Source organism: Pongo abelii, chromosome 1, assembly GCF_028885655.2.
Source record: "Pongo abelii isolate AG06213 chromosome 1, NHGRI_mPonAbe1-v2.0_pri, whole genome shotgun sequence".
Classification (NCBI taxonomy): Eukaryota; Metazoa; Chordata; class Mammalia; order Primates; family Hominidae; genus Pongo; species Pongo abelii.
The window spans coordinates 145,838,554-145,860,334 of NC_071985.2; the positions used below are offsets into that span (position 1 = coordinate 145,838,554).

At 39.0% G+C, this 21,781-nt stretch overlaps 1 protein-coding gene across 2 annotated transcripts in view; it reads right to left on the reverse strand.

Annotated features, from left to right (window-relative positions):
- Window positions 1-7,950: 7,950 nt before the first annotated feature.
- The window catches only part of HS2ST1 (heparan sulfate 2-O-sulfotransferase 1), a 199,911-nt gene continuing 186,080 nt past the window's right edge, over window positions 7,951-21,781 (reverse strand). Inside the window, 3 exon segments of one of the 2 annotated variants that reach the window (NM_001133025.1) lie at window positions 7,951-11,324; window positions 12,203-12,360; window positions 17,820-17,917. In NM_001133025.1, coding sequence (NP_001126497.1) covers window positions 11,098-11,324; window positions 12,203-12,360; window positions 17,820-17,917 — 483 coding nt within the window. In that variant the 3' untranslated portion in view covers window positions 7,951-11,097. 2 annotated transcript variants of the gene reach the window in all.

Genomic DNA, 21,781 nt, shown 5'->3' on the forward strand with positions numbered 1-21,781 from the left:
TGTATTTTCCTTCAGTTTCTATTTTTTGGACAATAGTGTAATTCTTGCATTTGTTAAAGACCTTGGGGCTCCTGGAAGAAAGGGGATTTAAGTATAAAAGCCATTATAATAGCATTACTATCAGCAGTAGTGGGTTTGGCATGAAGCCTGGGCCACCCGGACTCCAGAGGCCTAAGTTACTAAATGGGAGGCTCAGTGTGACTCAGATGGATCTGATCTGTTAGCCAGGGAGGTGCTAGGAAATCTCCCTAAACACAAAAGGAATGTTATGGTGAGGGACTGAGGAGGAAAAGGGAGACAGGAAGAGGCAAGAACACAGGGTAAAACCAAATTCAGGGATATCTGGAGAGCTCAGAGCAGGTGCCACTTATGAAGTGAGATTTCTGGAGTCAGGAGGCTCTCCTACCCACCTGCCACCCCTCCTGCCTAAGCATGCCTGGACTCCCATGAGGCAGAGGTTTTACTCCTTTGGCTTCAGGCCTTGTATCCACTGTAAAACTTCTGCTCTGCCCTCCCACCCTGAAAAGGTTAGACTGGCTGGTCATGGATATCTCTGAACCCCTCTTTGCAGAAAGGCCCTCAGGCATGTGGAGGGAGAGAGCTGTAAGCAGCATGCCAGAGAGGGAAGTGAGGGGATGGCTGGGAGGGCTGCAGGGACACCGGGAGACAACCAGCCTTTGCTGGGTGCCCATGTTGGATCTGGGCCAAGCCTGCTCCATACAGCACTTAGGAGGAAGCATCAACTTCTCGGCACCTTTCACCTCCCCAGAACAGCTTGGTCAACCTCCTGCCATGGTGGCTGTTGTGCAAAGGCAAGGTTTGCACATGGAGACCCTGCTAAAACCAGAGAGCCCTGGGAGAATTCACAAAACACTCTGGCTGAACCGCTGGGAACTGATGATCCTGTTAGTCTTTAGACATCACCACCACCACGAATAACTAACTGCCATTTATTGACCTGGGAATGAATTTAGGGACTAGGAGGAAGCATTTCAAAAAACAAAATGGCCTAAATTTGCCCCTCCAAACTCCCAGTCCTAGTCGTTGGAGGCTGCACTGAGTTGCAGCCATAGCTATAGCCCACATGGGTGACTGCCATAGCCCTAGGTCATGCTTTTCCTGTTGCCAAGCCCTGTGGGGCTGTGTAAAAGAGGCAGAAAAGACATGGCAAGACTTTTTTTTTTAGACGGGAGTCTCACTCTGTCACCCACGTTGGAGTGCAGTGGCGTGATCTCGGCTCACTACAGCCTCCACCTCCTGGGTTCAAGCAATTATCCTGCCTCAGCCTCCTGAGTAGCTGGGATTACAGGCGCACACAACCACACCTGGCTAATTTTTGTATTTTTAGTAGAGACAGGGTTTCACCATGTTGGCCAGGTTGGTCTCGAACTCCTGACCTCAGGTTTCACCATGTTGGCCAGGCAGGTCTCAAACTCCTGATCTCAGGTCATCCCCACCATCTGGGCCTCCCAAAGTGCTGGGATTACAAGTGCGAGCCACTGCACCCAGCCTATGGCAAGACTTTCAAAACAACCCCCCACCACTGCCTGTCACAGCTGTCAGAGCCTATGCGACACGATGGTTAAGAGCAGAAAATTTGCAGCTAGACTTGGATTTGAATCCTGCTCCACCGCTTTCTAGCTGCGTGACTGTAAGAAAGCATCTGAACTTCTAATTCATTCTCATCTGTAAAATGGGGCTACTAGTAGTACCTTCCTCAGAGGATTAAGAGGATGAAATGAGGCCAGGCATTGGGGCTCACGAGTGTAATCTTAGCACTTTGGAAGGCTGAGACTTGAGCCCATGAGTTCGAGGCTGCAGTGAGCCATGGCTGTGCCACTGCACTCCAGCATGGGTGACAGAGTGAGATCCTCTTTCTCTTAAAAAAAAAGGGGGGATGAAATGAGTGTTAACAAATGCATAGCACTTGGTACAGTGCCGGCACATAAGAAGTACACTATACATGGGCAACAATCTTCCTCTTCCAAAAAGAATGTGTTGAGGAAATGCATTGCACCCAAAGGCTCAGTCCACTGCCCTGCTGATCTCTCAGTGTGTGTGGAAGGAAGCCTATAGGCATTGCTATGCACGAAGATCAGTTCTGATTTCCCTGGAAGTCCCTTGAGCTATCGACTAACCCTTGGTCTGGGCTCTTGCTTCAAGGAGAAAAAAAAAATGCAGGTAGAATTTGTGAGAAACAGGTGGGCACTTCTGTTTAAGCCGCATGACTGGAAGAGTTCACATGTGACCACAGACTAAGAATCTTGGCTGGGAAGCACTGTCAATGATGACAGCAACAGGGATTTCCAAGTAGCCACAAGTATTCCCACACTATGTCAACCCATGGCTCCACAGATATTGCCAAGCCAGGGCAAGGAGCCCTCTTGCCATTAAATCCATCACAGTAAACTATTAAGTATGACCAAGGAACACTGGGACCAGAAAGTCCAGATGAAATGCACTTAGTTTGGGTATCCATTTTGGATTCTTGGCTCTGTCCCTGAATTTCCTAAAAACACTAGTAGCCACGCTGAGGCTTAGCCCCCACGTTCACCTCACACAGAAAACAGAAACTCATTATAAGGGGTGGCATTGTTTGCCTTACTCCAGAAGAGCACACTGGGACTTTTTTCTTATTGACCTGCTCTGTTGTCCCCCAAAACGATATTTCAGAGAGGAATTTACCAATAATGAAATATATAAGATACACTATAGTTTATAATGCAGTCCAATGTAGAAAACAGATGGTGTTGGAGCCAGACTGACCTGGGTTCACATCCTAGTTCATAACTTTTGTTATGAGAGGCCTTAGGTTATTTAACCAGCTGGGTTAAGTTCAGCTAGAGCTTCAGTCGTCTCATATGTAAACTGGTGCTCTAATCCAGTGGTTTAGTCTTGGTCAGAACCACCTGAAAGCTTATTAATAAACATAGTGCTAGGTCCTACTCAGAAGGCTAGGGCCTAAGAATCTGCCTTTCAACAAGTTCTAGAGGATACTGACACTTGGTCCAGAGATGGGATTACAGCCTAAGAACCACTGCAATTGTTTAATCTGTATTACAGCCCTTGCTCACTTTGAGAGACAGGCACATAGCAGGAAGGGCATCAGGGTTTGATGGACTAGGAATCTTGAGGGCTGGGGAGCCCATCTTCCACCTCCTAGCTGTGTCAGTTTCAACTGTAAAATGAGGCTAATGGTATCTACCCTTCCACGTGAGAATCTAATGAGAGGATAAATGTGAAATGAAAGCGCCTTATAAATTATAAAGTTCTAAACAGTTGTAAAGGATTGAATATGAGGATTACTGAAAGGTTAAAGCTCATGGTGCAGAGACAGCCTGTAGTGCAGTGCCTGGCAAACAGTGGGGGCTCAATAAATACTAAATGTAGAAAAAAAAAACCCACAAAAGTAAAATTTGCCACTGACTCCATGCCAGAGATTTCAGTCTTTGTCATGTATTAAAATAAGAAAAGGTAATAAAGTTGTAACACATGAAGTTCATATTCCAATTGTGGGTGGCACGGACCTCCTTCCTGGATTCTGATCCAATTCATTATTCAAATCTCCACTACTTAATGTGGAACCACTGTGGATCTTGATAAGAGGAAACGGCTGGGCTCTGTTTCCACTTTGCTCTTGGCAGTCCTCAGGCCTCCAGTATAACTTTCTTAGAAAATGAATAGGGCTGGCTCCCAGAGAGACTAATCTAATCTCATCTTGTCCACTCAGAAGATCCGTATCAAATATTACAGACTGTCTGACTGCAGGACTACAGCAGGAAGGGGCATCTAATTCCATCTGGATTTGGATCAGTGATTAAACGATCAAATAGAGCCATTAGCATGGTAGAAATAGAAAAGCAAAATATAACTGGCCTACTTCTTAAACATTGTTCTCATCTAAGGTGTTATTCAAAGAGCCCCCACACGAAACAAAGGCAAGCCTGCGAGAGAGGAGTTTAAAGTCCACAGCCTCCTTTAAAAACAGACATGAATGGATCAACATGCTGCATTTTCACTGTTTATGGGCATGACAGTCTGATCAGATAACCATACTATGCCAAGAGACCTAATTAGTAATCCTCTGGCGAATTTTAAATTACTTTTAAAGGAAAAAAAAATGTCTCTGGTAACTCTTGGTTGAATAAAATGTCACTCATTTCTGATCAGCCATTTTCAGAAAGGCTCTGCCCACTTCAAATGGAATTGCTGGTGAGTTCAGTTACGCAGAAAAGGTATATTTCAGCTAATCAATTTTGAGAGATCCAACAGTTTCAAATACCTAAGACTGAAACCTCTACATTGTTTTTTTTTTTACAGCACAACCTGGCTGCCTTATCAAGAGGGCACCCAGAATCATCAAAATGGGTACAAATGAAATGTTATTGCCACAGGCACTTTAAATACATCTCTCAAGATGCTACATGAAATACCCAGATTTAGGTCAAATTTGTTCACATTTGTGAAAGCAAAACAAAGTTCAGAAGCCAGATCACTTGGGGACTGTAGGTCTACTCTTTGCCAGATTTTAATATTTAATTAGATACAGGTTAAAGCTTTGATAGTTTAAGGCGGCACATGCTTAAAAAATCACAAATTAGCAAGTTTGACAGTTCTTTGATGTTAAATTTCTAAGAGACTGAGTGATTTTAAACTGGAAAGAAAGGAGAGCGGAGGGAGAGGGAGAAAGAAAAGGATGAACTGATTCTAGAGTCCCAGAATAATCACCCTCTTTAACATTCTTACAGTTCAAAATACTTACGTTGTCTGTTTCATGGAGGGAGTATTTAGCAAGAAAACCTAGACAGGGGTCAGTTACTGCACTTAAGCTCATCCTCTTCCTTTTCCAGCATCACCGATAGACAGGCTGAAGGCTCTAGAAATCTCGTTGCCCACACCCTTGATCTAAAAGAAAATTAATCCATATACATTTTCTCTATTTCCCTGTAAACGCTGTCAGTGCTAATGATGTGAAACATTTCCAGGCATGACTTTCATTTTTAAACTTCAGGTTTAGAGAAGTAGAGGTAGAGGCTTAGAGTTGGTGTGTGTCATTAGAAGCCTTCGTCATCAAACCAGAGAACATCAGAAAAGTTTCTAGGGAGTTCTTTCTAAACTCTAACCCAGGTCACAAAATCTGGAAGAGCAAAAGAGGCAAGGAAGCCAAACATCTGATAGGGAGATAATGAATTCCTTCTTTGTGATCCTAGGTTCTTTGGGAAAACACTAGTCTGTTTTATAAGCTTTGACACAGGAAGTAATCATCATTGCCTAATTGAGGCAAAAGCAAGGGGTGCTGAAAATTTGCACAGATGCATTGTGTTACAAACCCAAGTTAATACCTTCATTCCCCATTTATTGATTATATCCCACCTGTCACCAAATGTTGGCGTTTCTGGCCCTGAGATCTGTCTGCTTCTCCCCAACCTTATCTCTACTTTTCTTGACAACTGCAGTCAGGTCCTCAGAGGTTTTCATGTTCTCAGTTTTTAGCTTGAGAGCCTATTCCTTACACTGCTGCTGTCCTTTCTGTTCAAAGAGTGCAAATCATTTTACTCCTGTGATCCTGAATTTTATGTGTGTACTATTTAGCAGTCCTTACTGTTCAAATATACTAAGGCATGAACTCAGTCACTTCTGGAATAAGCAAATCCTATCTTCTCTAGAACAGTCAGCATTTCCCCCCTTGAATCTGTACAAATGAATGATTTGTATGTGGAAAGAACAGCAAGAATCAGGACCAGGAATATTTATGCTACAGGTACATAAGTGAGGCGGTATTAAGATAATCAGTAAAAAGTACAGTCATTCAAAAATATTTATAAAAATATCATTTATGAAATGACAAAACTAGTATTCTGTAGGGCGAGAACGGCACATCAGCTTGGTAACAATATTCCAGCACAGCATATAAATGCCATTAGTTATAGTCTACCCTGGCCAGTACTTTGCACACATCATGCCCAACCTTTACAACAATCCTGTTATGTCCACTTACTGACATCACATTGCTAAATGCAGATCCCCTTGACTCTCAAACCATGCTCTTTGTTCAGCCACTGCAAGTACAAACCAAATTCTGTTAAGAAAACTCATCATTGAACTGGTATTTTATCAACCCAATATCATATAATATAAATAGAATCAATCAAGCATTGCTCAAAGCAATGAGCCAGTGGCTAAGAATTGAAAATCAATGCAATTGAGACTTTCTTCTTTAAGGGAAAAAAAAAAATCAGAAATGTGTGTTCCCAAAAAAATATTATGGATATGTCCAAACTGTGCCATAAATGTTAGATTAAGTTACTTTCAAACTTTTTTATCCTAATAGCCCTTTCTCTATTTTTATTTTTTCTTCTAATTAAGTATATATTTTGTAAGTTTTCCATCTGAAATTTTATTACCAGCGATGAAGTACAAAGCAAAAGCAGCAGAGGCATGTCAGTCCAGAAAAAATATTGTCACAAGCCATAAAATCATTAGAAACCAATGATGTTGCATGCTTTCTTGATGGCAACACTATCTGAGAGTTAAGTTGACACTGAACACTGAGTCAGCTTGGAAAATGTCCATCAGTGTCAAGGCTACAAAAGAAAATATTAAAACAGGACACCAATTTTTCCCCTTCCCACTGTTTATTTTATAGCTTTTCCATCAGGTAGTCAACTGAAACACTTCAACATCAGAAAGCTGGCAGAATGTTAAGGAAAAGGAGCGATTATCTCTCCAACAGATGTGACAAAATGGTTTCAAGTTGGAAACAGAATTTGCATAAATGAATCAACTGAATGGAGTGGGGGAGGGCAGGGAGAGAGAAGAGAGAAAGTAGTGAGCATCTTCCAACAGGACTATGAGGAAAGAAAAGGCACTGTTGAGCTGTATATTTATAAAATGAAAGTCAAAATACACAATCCATGTTTCCGAAAATTACATTCAACACTGCTTCAGAGATGCTCACATACCTGACTCTCAATAGAAAGCTACAAAAACTGTCTAAAAAATGAGATAGACAGCATCAATGTCTCAACACAGGCTTAACAGTAATGCGTTCTAAAGAGTTCATCACCATCAGGGTCCATTTTATAAATAGTACTGCAAAGGCCACAAAGCTGCATGAAATTACAGGATAAATCTGACTAAATGATCATTCATTTCAATCTCTAAAATTCCTGCTCCAAGAAATCAGAAAGCTCCACTCCAGAGGAGCTGAATTGGCAGTGGATTTGAAACAGGGTTGCTTTTCTCCTCAGAAGGCTGCCTAAAGAGCAGTTTAGTTGGCATCATACAGCAACTTTGCATAGGGTAAACGGATGCAAAAACATAAGAGCAACTTCTCTGCTTCCTCTGAAAGTAAACAGCACTAATTTATGAAGAGGCCAACTCAAATCATAAAGGAGAAGCACCTGGGCCTCTTAAAGGCAAACCACATAAAAGGTTACAGGGTGCTTCTCATAAGGATTCTAGGACCATAGGTGTGTTTGGGAATGACCAATGGGAAAATCCAGTTAGATGATTTACACAGATGTTCTCTATGTAGATTTGAATTTAAATTAAAATGCCACCTATGCATTTGGGAACCAGCTTTTAGTTAAATTCTCTAGCGCTTTTAGAATTATTTGATTTTATTAAAAAAAAATCAGTCTACAAACTGTTTTCTTTCTAACAATGCAAATACAGTAAGCAAGTCATCTGCAATATCAAAATATTGTTTGTAAATCACTGATGGCACCAACGATTTGAGGAATTTCCAATAGGACACATAGTGAGAAAAAGCAACAGATTATAGGCATTAACCAAATTTTAAGATCAGAAAATTATAAAAATCAGTAAGTTTAAATTATCCAATTTTCAATAGCTTAAATCCAATCATCAGGAATTCAGAAGCACCCAATATGTTTGAAGTTGCACAAATGCACATGGATGATAGGAAAGTAATCCCCATGCAATATCTTAAGTGTTGCTATCAGATATATTTAAGTGCTACTTTACAGATTAAAGCTGGGTAAAATCAAAATATATTTTACTTCCCATTAGATTTTAAAACAATCACAATAATTTATCAACAGTTGCCATTTCACAGCAATTAGAAAACAGGAGTTGATACAAGTTGAACAGAAAGGTATCTTTTCTTCTTTTAGGAAATAAACATATATATATGTATATATATTTCACATACACACATAACATTATCTTTAAAATTCCAAGTGGTTAATTTACTTTTGTATTATAAAAAAATTATCTCCCTATGGTCAAAATACTGAAAAAGCACAAAGGCTGAAAAAAGAAAACCACATTTGCCACTTTAAAAAAATACATTATTGTCTCAGTGGTTCTATTTATTTCATTGATTATAAAGTATTATGACTCCTAGTACTGTACTGGACCTGATGGAATTAAATACACCCCTTTCTCAGTCTCCAGAAAGGATACTCCTAACCCACCCTAAAATATGATAAAAACAAATGCCCCTATTCTGAACTGTTAAACTGGGAAAGAAAACATGCCCACCTGGAAACAATATAAGTCATAAAAGTTTATGAATCTGTGGGAGAGACTACACGAATCAGAAAGCAATTCTTTGGATATAAGTTAGGAGCTTTTAGAAGTAAATAAACTCTTTTAGGCATCTAGAGTACAGACACAAAGATGATTTCTCCATAAATAATGATTTAGCCAGTGCAATAGTTGGTAGCCCATGGTCTGCATCTGGGATGTCATCTGTTTTTGTAAATAAAGTTTTATTGGAACATAACTGTGCTCATTTGTTTACATAATGTCTATTGCTGCTTTTGTGGTACAATGGCAGGGTTGACTAACTGTGACAGAGACCGTATGGGCTGCAAAGCCTAAAATATTTACTCTCTGGCCCTTCCACAGAAAGTTAACTGACCTCCTGATCTAGTTCACCAAGTACTGCTCTAGTTACCTAAAAGAGTTAATGCACCTCAAGAAGATTTGAGCATGTGGTGCAAGAATAACTTGCATACTGGGGTTTGTTCATTAGCAGGTAATGTCAAACCCCACCTTGAAGTGGTGCTTTACTTTTGGGCGAGGAAATAATTTGTATACACCTTCAGGAAATACCTATAAAAGTCAATTTGAAAAAAGGAAAGAAAAAAGCCAAATTTAAAACAAGCCTGCCTATGTTCTTTTAATATTTTTATATTATTGTGAGGAAAGGGTGCTAAGATGATTGTTCTGTCATTCTTTTAGTTTTTCTTTAGTTTGTTTATAAATGTTTTCTCATAAGAAGTGTTCTCTCATGCCCTCCCATAACCTTTAAGGCAATCTACCTAAAATGCTTACAGTCTGGTGAAGCCTTATTCAGAAATATTTACTTAAACCATAGGTATAAAATAGCTACCATTTCTGAATAGTAATGTAAAATAAAAACAGAAACAGCTTTCAAATTTGAAGAGCAAAGTTTCCCTGACCCTAGTCAACTAACAAAGTCTATTTCTAACAGGAAACTTCCTGAACTCAAGCAGCTGCTCATGAAGCTTTAAGAGTTCACAGGCGTTTCATATTTCAATAGTTGTTGAAACATGGAAGATAAAACACTGAGAGGATATTTATCAAACACAAATTTATATCAAGATTAACTTTTTCAACGAGCTTACAAGCAGACTTTTCCCTTTCTTTGTTAAAAAATGAATGGTATGAAACTATATGTTAAAGATGTTTCTATAATACCTTACATTTATATAGCGCTTTACAATTTTCAAAGTGCTTTCACATGCCATCTCATTTAATCCTCACAACAGCCCTGTGAGGTAGGTACAGCAGGTATTATTATCCTCATTTCAAGATGAGGAAATTGAGGCAAAGAGAGGTTAAGTGACTTGCCCAAGATCACACAGCTGGTAAATGGTAGAGCTAGGACCTGAAATCAAGTTTTTTGACTCCTTGTCCAGTACTCATTCCACTGTAATTACCGCCTCAAGTTATGAATAATGAACCGTGTATCAAAATTGAAAGCTTATTGAAGTTCATTTCAGTGATGTCTTAACAGTAAAGGTAAATGAGAAATACAAGAACAGTAGGTCTGATGGTTTTACTTGACATAAAATTGGTGCAAAACCACTTTTGTCTAATTACTTGTAACCTTTTGGTCCAAATACCTAAAATATGCAATATTTACAGCATTTTCCTTTTTTTGTAAATGCAATGCTTTAAAACACATTATAAAGCACCTTAGTAAAAATAGTCTACAGGTAAAAGTACAGAAGAAGTAGGAAAATCCTACCCATACCACAGCTCACTAATGGAGTCATAATACGGTGTCACTGATATCTCAGTTTACAGCTTTACAAATAACCCATGGAGAAACAAATATTAAACTTACTTTTTTGATATTAATGTGTGAAAATCTTAACTAAAACTTCAGACAATCTCAATATTCTTTGAAGTATCTTCCCAATATTAGATATTGAGGAGGCAGGAATGAGAAATACTGCTTTGATGCTTTATCTTTTTACCATATTAGTCATGATTTAAATTGATTTTTAACACTAATCACCATTTAAAAAATTAAAACCACCTACATAAATATGGGCAAATCCAACTACAGCAGAAACATTTCTTAGCAAATATGATTAAACATTCCAATAAATTTCATGAGACATGACTCACAAAAACAAAGTACACACTGCCAAACAGTTATTAACACAATTCAGTAGAGGTGTATAACCCAAACCCTCAGTGAAGGCAGAAGAGGCAAATGGACTCATCTTCATTCATGGTTAGTTGAAAAAATGCTTTATCAAAAACAAGAGTATCAGAACCTTTTCTGAAATTGTATTTAGCCTTTTGATTAGACCTGCCATAAGTTCATTTTAGGTGATGTATATTTTCTCCCAGGCAGGAGGTTATAACTTTCACCAACGTTTAGCCAGGAAAAATAAAAATATCTGAAACTTAGAACACTGACATGCCAGCCAGTATCTACTTCCTTGATGTTACTGTCTGTTTCCTAATTTGGCTTGATACAAATTGTAATATACACCTACTGTCAGCAATCCAGACTGTGGAGCTGAGAACAAAGGTGAAGACAGGGTCAAAATTTTAGTTCAAGAATCCAATAGTCACAACTTATACTCAGTTCGACTTAGGGTAAATCTTTTCATAGAAAAAGTTTTGTGCGAGGATGTAGAGGTCTCCATCTTTTTCTCGAACGGCATGGGCTCTGATGAATTGGAACTGCTCTAGTGCAAATTCATAGAACTCATTCTCCATTTTCCAAATATCAGATTGCTGTAGTTTTGCAATGGTTTGTTTAGTGGGGAGTTTCTTCTCTGTGGTTTTCCTAAGATGAGATTTCTTTCCTACTTACAAAGGGGAAAAAAAAGGAAAGGTAAATAATTCTTGGAGAACACACAAAAGATCAATGCCTCTTTATTTGAAGAGGTGGTTAATATGACACATTAAAGAACAGGTAACATAATTGTCTTATATAATTCAGGTAAAAATGGAGCCTTGATCAAACTAGAGCCATGATTCAGTCCTTTAGAATGTTAATCCTTAACCTAGTAAAGACTTAATGAAATGTCAAATAGTAAATGTAAGGATTGGCACACAGTAAAGTGTAGGCTGTCACCTCACACACTATATTTTCAAGTGCTTGATGCTCTGAGACTAGTTTATTTTTGATAAAATATCTATTGCCAAACTGTATTCTATTTTCCCATAATCTGTATTCTCTAAAATTATGTGTTAGAAGCTAGGGCATATGCATCCTCAAGGAAAAGAGTTCCTATGACTGCATCTTATCAAGCAACAGCAAAAAACGAAACAAAACAAAAACACAATTAGCTTATCACTTTCAGATACATGATATGGCTGAGGCTGCTAAAACATGGCTTAGGCATACTTCAGTTCCACTATCACACCTCTACTTTAAAATGGTAGTAGGCAGGACTAATACACAGGCCTAATGTTTGATATCTGGCATTACTGAATACTATACATTTCTATGGCTTGTTCTGTACTTTGTAACATTCCACTATTTCTACAGTACCTTCTAATTTTCACCTAATTCACAGTTACTCAATTGAAAATAGTGAGCAGAAACAGACAAGATACCTGCCTTTCTGGAGCTATCTGTTGTGTTTCACTGAAGAAACTTCAAATCACATATTTACAAGTTGCAAACCAAAAAACCAAACCAAAGAAAGCTTTAAAAAGAAACCCTTCCTTTATATACCTGTGCGATAGAGTTCAGTAGCACCCCTGAAAAACCGGGGCAATGCTGCCTCCAATAACATGATAAAATCTTCAAGTTCTTCAGTAACTCCCACCAGAAAATATTCATTAATTAGGTTATACTTGGCTTGATCCATAGCCCACCTGCTTCCCACATTCCTGAAACCAAAGAAAAGGAATTAAAACCTGGTTGTGAAATCTGCTGAGTGTTTCTGGTGCCTCTGACACCATATATTACAGAGAAAATAGATAAACACATGTATATCCAAAGCCTCAATGCCTTTTTATTACCATCCTGTGGGAGGCACACCTGTTTCTAATTTCATTTGCTTCCATCTCCAGTTTCTGCTCAACTATGAGTGCTAATTCAGAGTTTACCAGAGGACTCTTAACATGAGCAATTTAGTTTAAGGGCACTTTAAAAATGTATATGGATATAAGAAACATATAACCCTCCCATATGATTTAATGTGTGTTTTAACTTTTTTAAACTACTCTAAATTCTGTTAAGAGCTCTCTAATAAAGTGTAAACAATTTGTGTTTACTGCTTATTGTGTGAGTTTTGAGTTTTTGTGAGCTAAGTGTTTTCTGAAATTTCTGAGGAACAGAAAATAGATAATGGCTCTGCTAAGAATCTTTTATTTTCATTTACATTGTCAGCTAATGCTATTAACAGAGATTTGATCCAAAATAAACTATACTTTTGGGTTCTTTTTAGCACGAATATTCCTTAATCCAAATTCTAGCTCTGCATTTAAGTAGCAGTATGATCTTGAGCTGGTGGCTTCACCTTTCTCAATTTTGTTTTCTCAAACTATTAAAAAAAACAAAGAGGGGGAGAGGAACAGTTATTAATTGGTTTCTGAGAACCCTCCAAGTTCTGTGAATCTATGAAACATACTAAAGAAATACAACTAACATCTCCTCAAAAATGCCCAATAGAGCAATAGTCTTTATTATTCTAAGGCAGGGATTGGCAAACGTTTTATATAAAAGGCCAGAGGATAAATATTTTAGGTTTTGCAGACTACATAGTGATATGGTTTGGATATTTGTTCCCTCTCTCAATCTGAAATTGTGATTCCCAGTGTTGGAGGCTGGGTTTGGTGGGAGGTAACTGGATCATGGGAGCAGGTCCCTTGTGAATGGTTTAGCACCATCCCCTTGGTGATAACTGAGTTCTTGGCTCAGTTAGTTCATTAGAGATCTAGTTATTTAAAAGACTGGGGGCTGGGTGCGGTGGCTCACACCTGTAATCCCAGCACTTTGGGAGGCCAAGGTGGGCGGGTCACCTCAGGTTGGGAGTTGGAGACCAGCCCGACCAACAGGGAGAAACCTCATCTCTACTAAAAATACAAAATTAGCTGGGCATGGTGGTGCATGCCTATAATCCCAGCTACTCAGGAGGCTGAGGCAGAAGAATTGCTTGAACCCGGGAGGCAGAGGTTGCGGTGAGCCGAGATCACACCATTGCACTCCAGCCTGGGTGACAAGAGCAAAACTTCGTCTCAAAAATAATAGTAATAATAATAATAATAATAATAATAAAATGACTGGGACCTCCCCCTTCACTCTCTTTCTCCCACTCCTGCCTATGATGTGCCTGCTCCCACTTCACTTTCTGCCATCATTGTAAGCTTCCTGAGGCCTGCATCAGAAGCCAAACAGATGTTGGTGCCATGCTTGCACAGCCTGCAGAACCATGAGCCAAGTAAAGCTTTTTTCATTATAAATTACCATCGCAGGTATTCCTTCACAGTAATGTAAGAATGGCCTAATGGAGAAAATTGGTACTAAGGAGTGGGGTATTGCTATAAAAATACCCGAAAATGGGAAAGTGGCTTTGGAACTGGGTAATGGGCAGAGGTTGGAAGAATTTGAAGGGCTCAGAAGAAGACAAGAAGAAGAGGGAAACTTTGAAATTTCTTAAGTCGAGACTGGTTTAATGATTGTGACAAAAATGCTGACAGAAATATGGACAGAAGTCCAGGCTGATGAGGTCTCAGAGGGAAATGAAGAAGTTACTGAGAACTGGAGTAAAGGTCACCTGTGTTATGCCTTAGCAAAGAACTTGGCTGTGCGGTGTCCAAGTTCTAGAGATCTATGGAAGTTTGAACTTAAAGAGTGATGACTGGTCAGGTGTGGTGGCTCACACCTGTAATCCCAGCACTTTGGGAGGCCGAGACAGGCAGATTACCTGAGGTCTGGAGTTCAAGACCAGCCTGGCCAACATGGTGAAATCCCATCTTTACTAAACATACAAAAATTAGCTGGGCATGGTGGCACACGCCTGTAGTCCCAGCTACTCGGGAGGCTGAGGCAGGAGAATTGCTTGAGCCCAGGAGGTGGAGGTTGCAGTGAACTGAGATCGTGCCACTGCACTCCAGCCTGGCTGACAGAGTGAGACTGTCTCAAAAAAAAGTGATGACTTAGGACATCTGGCAGAATAAACTTCTAAGCAGCAAAGCATTTAAGATGTGGCCTGGCTGTGTCTAAGAGGCTACAATCAAATGCAAGAGCAAAGGAATGACTTAAAGTTGGAACTTACATTTTAAAGGGAGGCAGAGCATAAACATTTGGAAAATTCACAGCCTGGCCATGTGGTAGAGAAGGAAAGCCCCTTTTTTTTGTTGTTTTTTTTGTTTTAAAGACAGGGTCTTGCTCTGTTGCCCAGGCTGGATCTTGGATCACTGCAGCCTTAACCTCCCGGACTCAAGTGTTCTTCCTACCTTAGCCTCCCAAGTAGCTGGGACTACAGGCATATGCCACCACACCTGGCTAACTTTATGTTTTGTAGAGATGAGGCTGCCCAGGCTAGTCTCAAATGATCCTCCCACTTCGGTCTTTCAAAGTGCTGGAATTATAGGCATGAGCAACCACTCCCACTGGAAAGCCTATTTTCCAGGGAATAGGGCAGGGAATAGGGAAGGAATTTAATAACACTGTGGAGCAATCACTTATTAAGGAGGTTAGCATGACTAAAAGGGTGCCAAGTGCTAATATCCAAGACAATGGGAAAAAGGCCTCAAAGGCATTTCAGAGATCTTCCAGGCTGCCCCTCCCATCACAGGCCCAGAAGCCTTGGGGGGAAGAATGATTTAAGGGGACAGGCACAGGGTCCTGCTGCCCTGAGAAGCCTCGGGACATTGCTCCCCACATCCCGGCCACTCCAGTTCCAGCCTTGGCTCAAAGGAGTCCAGGTATAGCTTGGGCCACCACTCTGGGGGAGCATAAACTGTAAACATTGGTGGTTTCCAGGTAGTGTTAAGTCTGCAGATGCTCAGAATGCAAGCATGAAGGAGCCTGCATTCCACCTAGATTGCACCTAGATTGCAGGTTCCACCTAGATTTCAGAAGTGGGTTGCATTGGAGCCCTCACCCCACACAAAGACCCAAACAGGGAACTGCCTAGTGGAGCTGTGGGACGGTGATTATGCCCTCCAGACCCCAGAATGGTTGGCTCACCATCAGCTTGCACGCTTTGCCTGCAAAAACTGCAGGTACACTCAATTCCAACTCATGAGAGCAGCCATGTGGGCTGTACCCTGCAAAGCCATGGGGGCAGGGCTGCTCAAGGCCTTGGGAGCCCACCCCTTGCACCAGGATGCAGGAGATGAAGTCAAGGATTATATTGGAGCTTTAAGATTTAATGACTGCCCTGCTGGGTTTCAGACTTGTGTGGGGCCTACCATGCCTTTCTTTTGGCCAATTTCTCCCTTTTGGAATGGAAATGTTTATCCAATGCCTATACCACCATTGTATAGGGAATAAATAACTTGTTTTTTATCTCACAGGCTCATAGGTAGAAGGAACTCATCTCCAGATGAGATTTTGGACTTGGGACTTTTGAGTTAATGCTGGAATAAGACTTTGGGACTACTGTGAAGGGATCAATATATTTTGAAATATGAGAAAGACATGAGATTTGGTGAGCCAGGGGCAGAATAATATGGTTTGGATGTTTGTTCCCTCCAAATCTCATGTTGAAATGTGATTCCCAATGCTGGAGGTAGGGCCTGGTGGGAGGTGATTGGCTCATGGGAGCAGATCTGTCATGAATGGTTTAGTGTCATCCCCTTGGTGATAACTGAGTTCTCGCTCAGTTCACGCAAGATCTGGTTGTTTGAAAGTCTGGGAACCATACCCCCACCCCTACTGCCCACTTTCTTGCTCCCACCATGTGATATGCCTGTTCCTGCATCACCTTCTGCCATGATTGTAAGCTTCCTGAGGCCCTTGTTGGTGCCATGCTTGTACATCCTGCAGAACAGTGAGCCAATTAAACCTCTTTTCTTTATAAATTACCAGTCTCAGGTAGTCCTTTATAGTAATGCAAGAACAGCTAATACACCTGGTTTAGTTTACAATTACTCAACTCTGCTGCTGCAGTGTGAAAACAGCCACAAGCAATAAGTAAAAAATGTATGTGACTGTGTTTCTATAAAACTTTATTTATAAAACAGGTGACAAAGCTGGGCACAGTGGCTCATGCCTGTAATCCCAGCACTTTGGGAGGCCGAGGCAGGTGGATCCCTTGAGGTCAGGAGTTTGAGACCAGCCTGGCCAACATGGTGAAACCCCATCTCTACTAAAAATACAAAAATTAGCCAGGTGTAGTGCAGGCACCTGTAGTCCCAGCTATTCGGGAGGCTGAGGCAGGAGAATTGTGAACCCAGGAGGCGGAGGTTGCAGTGAGCCAAGATTGTGCCCCTGCACTCCAGCTTGGGTGACAGAGCGAGATTCTGTCTCAAAAAAATAAAAAATAAAACAGGTGAAAGGCCAAATTGGGTCTGCAGGATACAACCTGTAGTTTGCCAATCCCTGTTCTAAAGAAATGGTTAAAAATTGAGAAGCCATTCTTTATAGGCTTCCAATTCTTATACTATTATGAGGCTTTGATGTAATCTAATGAGTAGGACTTTAAACTCCACAGCAATCTAATAATATATCTCAAATAATGAAGAAATTCCTTGTATTTCTCATTATGGTTTATGGAAGAAACTTTGAATATGTTCCTTTTTTCTCCTACCTCTCCCATCAAAATGATTGAATAGAACAAATAAATATGTAAAATTACTTTAAAAACTGAAAACTCAACACATTCTGAGGAAATACATTTTTTATTAAAGTATCTTTATTTTCCACTTGATATTTACTAGCAAACTAAACCACAGCCATAACCTTGGCTTCTCTTAAAGTCAAAATCAGTTTAACAGTAAAACCAGGTGAATTTTAACCCACTAAGCCTTTTATTAATTTAACATGAATAGCTAAAACAGTAAGCTTTGGACAAAATAAGATTTATGACCCCCCACCCCCACCCCTACCCCTGGTCTCTAAGAGCTCTACTGGAATACAGCAAAACATAACACCAAAAATAAGAAATATTAAAAACCAGCATCTGAGAAAACAATGCAAGGATATTAGGATATTACTCTACATGAGGAATCTTTTAAATGCATTTAAAAGTAACTGCAAAACTAGATATTACTCAATTACATGTTATTTTTAGTCTAGTCTTTCACCGATTTCCCTATATCTAGCCCTTGTGAAATGAAACACAGATTACAGAGATAATAAGGATGATAATCAATTTGAGCCAACTTTATCTCCCTACCAGCATTCGGAGCTATGGCCACAGAAGAATGGGATTTGAAGCCAGAGCTTCTCTGGAGCACAGTCTGAGCCACCTTCTGCTACACATTCATCAAAGGTCTAGAACAAAGACAAAGCAGCACCGGTAAGCCATAAATCCAAGTCTCACCTATCAAATATCTAATGTGGTAAATTATTAAATAAATGGGCAAGAATAGGTGGGATGAGACACTCTTATTTTTTTGGAGTCATGTAAATTAATCACGGTTGGGCACGGTGGCTCACGCCTGTAATCCCAGCACTTTGGAAGGCCGTGGTGGGCGGATCACAAGGTCAAGAGATCGAGACCATCCTAATTAACATGGTGAAACCCTGTCTCTACTAAAAATACAAAAATTAGCTGGGCGTGGTAGTGCGCACCTGTAGTCCCAGCTACTCGGGAGGCTGAGGCGGGAGAATCGCTTGAACCCAGGAGGTGGAAGCTGCAGTGAGCCGAGATAGAGCCACTGCACTCCAGCCTGGCGAAAGAGCAAGACTCCGTCTCAAAAAAACAAAAACAAAACAAAACAAAACAAAAAAAATCACATACTGCCTTGTAACAGGCAGCTCTTAGGATCTGGTTTAGAATCTTAGGATAGGTTGATCTGTCTGTCTATATCTTTATCTATATAACTTGTTTCATATGCTTTTTAAATGTGTTATGTTCTGTCTTTCCAACTACACTGAAAACTTCCTGAAGTAGCATTTGTGGATCAAGCAGTAGCATTTGTGTCCTCCAGAGCATATAGAATAGTGCTATATAAACCACTTGCACTATTAATATTTGTAAATGACTACTGAAAAGACTGCACCTTGGGGATTTACATGGGTATTAAAGGCATAGCTCTAGTGGAGGTGAAGACAGAGGAAATAAAATATTTTCATGAGGCATTTGATATTATTTCCGAATTTTTCTAGATGGTCTTAGATTTGCCAGCCTAGGCCATTTTCTAAAAAGTGGTTTTATTATCATTTGTGCCAGATTTTGTAGCTCATAAGAAGAAATAAGAAATAAAACCTTATATATCTATGTATCTACCATATCCCAAACTATAGCTATTCGAATTTGAGTATTTGGTGATATTTTCTCAAAATGAATAAATTATGCCCATCACTTGAAGGAACAACTGACAGTGTTGATACCCTACGGGTTCTCAGCTGGAAGTTATTCTGACCCTCAGGTGATATTTGGCAATGTTTGAAGACAATTCTGGTTCTCACAGCTGAGGTATGGGGGATGCTACCAGGTAGAAGTAAGAGATGCTGGTAAACATCCTACAATGTATAAGAAGCCCCCCACAACAAAGAATTATCTGGCCCAAAACAACAATAATGTTGAGGTTGAGAAATCCTGTGATAGGCCAATGATAAAAATTAAGCTTTCAAGCAAAAAATAAAATTTTGGAAAACTTGTATCTGCCACCATAAGCTTGACAGTCTCCCAATACTTAAAGACTTTTCTGATGAGATTAGTGGTGATATTAATGAATATGAGTTTTTAACGCTGTATAACAAAATATGTTAACATTTGAAAAGTCCACATAACTCAGTGAACCAGTATGTTCCAAATGACCAATGTATGATGTTTCAAAATTATGCTTGGTTAAAAGATTCATTCAAAGTGTAAAACATATGAATAGATTTTAATGTAGCAAAGTATAAAAAATTCACTGCTATGGTTTCAGATTCTACATTGCAACTAACTTTTGAAACTACCACTTGTCAAGTTTTAGTGTTTATTAAAGAATAGCCGCAATTTTTTGAAAAGGCTATTAAAATCCTCCCTTTTCCAATTATATATCTGTGTGAAGCTGGATTTCCTCAATTCAACCAAAAGAACATTTCGAACAAACTGAATTCAGGAGCAAATATGAAAATCAGCTGTCTAGCTTCTCAGGGTTCAAAACAAAACAAAACAAAAAAACAGAAAATAAAAAAAAAAAAAAAAGAAAATCGGCTGTCTATACTAAGCCAGATGATAAAAAGATTTGCAAAAATGTAAACCGATGCCACTCTTTTCATTTTTTTGTCGGAGGAGAAATAGTTATGTGCATTAAAATATAATTTATGTTAACATGATGGCTTTACTATTGTTTTAATATTTTAAAATTTTTTCAGTAAATGGCAAATTTACTGACATTGGTAAATATCAATAGATATAACCCAAAACAAAACAAAAGCTATAAACAAAAGCTCTTTGGGCAATCCTTAATAATTTTTAAGAGTATAAAAGGAGTTTTTATATCAAAAAGTTTGAGAACCACTGATTTGATTGATATAGTTATTCAATGCTCATCTTTGGATTACTTAATATCCCTATTTTCCCAGGTACTGGGCAAAGGTTAAATTAAGTAAAACTCTAGTTCTAAAATGTGCAAATTTGAAATCTCCCAAATCAAAAGCTTTCCATTCTTTACAAGATCAAGTGAAAGCTATCCTAGGTGCGGGTGCACATATATCTAAAATGTGTTTGAAGTGTAACCACAGAGCAGTTCAGATTACTAGAGTACGTCAGTTTAAAACATAATAGTTGCCATAAGTGCTGAACTGAATACTGTTTAATACACCTCAAAATATCACTTGAGGTGCAAATAATCTAGAATTTTATAGAAATAAAGCTATCTACACTTTTTTGAGAATAAGCGCCATTGCAAGGTATTTCCAACATAATCATGGCCACCCTTTAACACCCAGTATCTTTCTAAAACCTGTCCAGCTTTAGAAATGTTATAAGTATGCAGTCTTATCAACTTTACAGATGAGTTTAATGAAAACTCCTGCTAGTTAAAGATATTAAGGAGTTATTTGCAATAAACACCACTTAACTCATTAGGGTATCAGCATTAGGTTACCAACATGTGTATCACGAGAAACAAGCCAAATTACTAAAAATGTCTAATCATCAATATGTTTCAAGACTGAAAAGGTACATTCTATCATAAAACAAAGTAATTTCTTATTTTTATAAATCAATTATTTACAGATAGCCCTGTCCTCATAAGAAGTAAGACAATGCAATAGTATTTTGCTGATGTTATCAACACTACATCTAAATAAACAGGCATATTAATGTGTATTTCATAATGATGTTAAAAAATAAAAAACAAAACAAAACCCCAGGCCTTATTAAAGTCAGGGTGAAGAACAGATAAAGCTCCAGGATGGCTTATCTACCTAAAACTTTCAAACATGAAGGGAAGATGATGTTAAAATGCTGCCTGGATTTTTTTGTGAATATTGAATATGCAACTTTGGATCACGTTTCACAGAAAAATGTCAAGTGACATGTTGCATTTCTTCTCTTCTTTTCAAAGGATGTAAGAGAGGTTAAGACTATGGGCTCTGGAATTAGAGTGCTTGGTTTTAAATTCCAGCGTTACCGTTTACTAGCTGAATGACACCGTGCAAAATACTTAGCCTTTCTGTGCCCCACAGTTTCCTTTTCTGTAAAATGAGGACAATAACAGCAACCACCCCATAGAATTGTTGTGCAAGCTACCTGAAAAAATACATATAAAATAACTTAAAACACTGCTTGGTATGGTGTACAGTAAATGTGAGCTATTATTACTGTTAATAATTACTATTAGTTATTATTACCCAATCCCCCAAACTACACAGGCTAGGAACCACAAAACCATGCTATCCAGGGCTGACAATGATAAATGATGGATATAGGGGCCTACATGACTGCAATCTTTTCCTTTCCAACATTAACGCTAATATTACTTTGGTCAAAGGAGGGAGACAGATACTAACATTTACTGAGTCAAGAGTTAGTGTTAAGTAGGGCTAAAATAAAAAATAGAAAGCATATAAGTGAATTTAGAAATAAATATCAATAAATTCTAAAGTAGTAAGTCATAAGAGTTATACTAATAGATTTTATAAAACTTTGCAGAATCTCCATAATAAATATTTCTAGAAGATTAAATAATGCTAAGA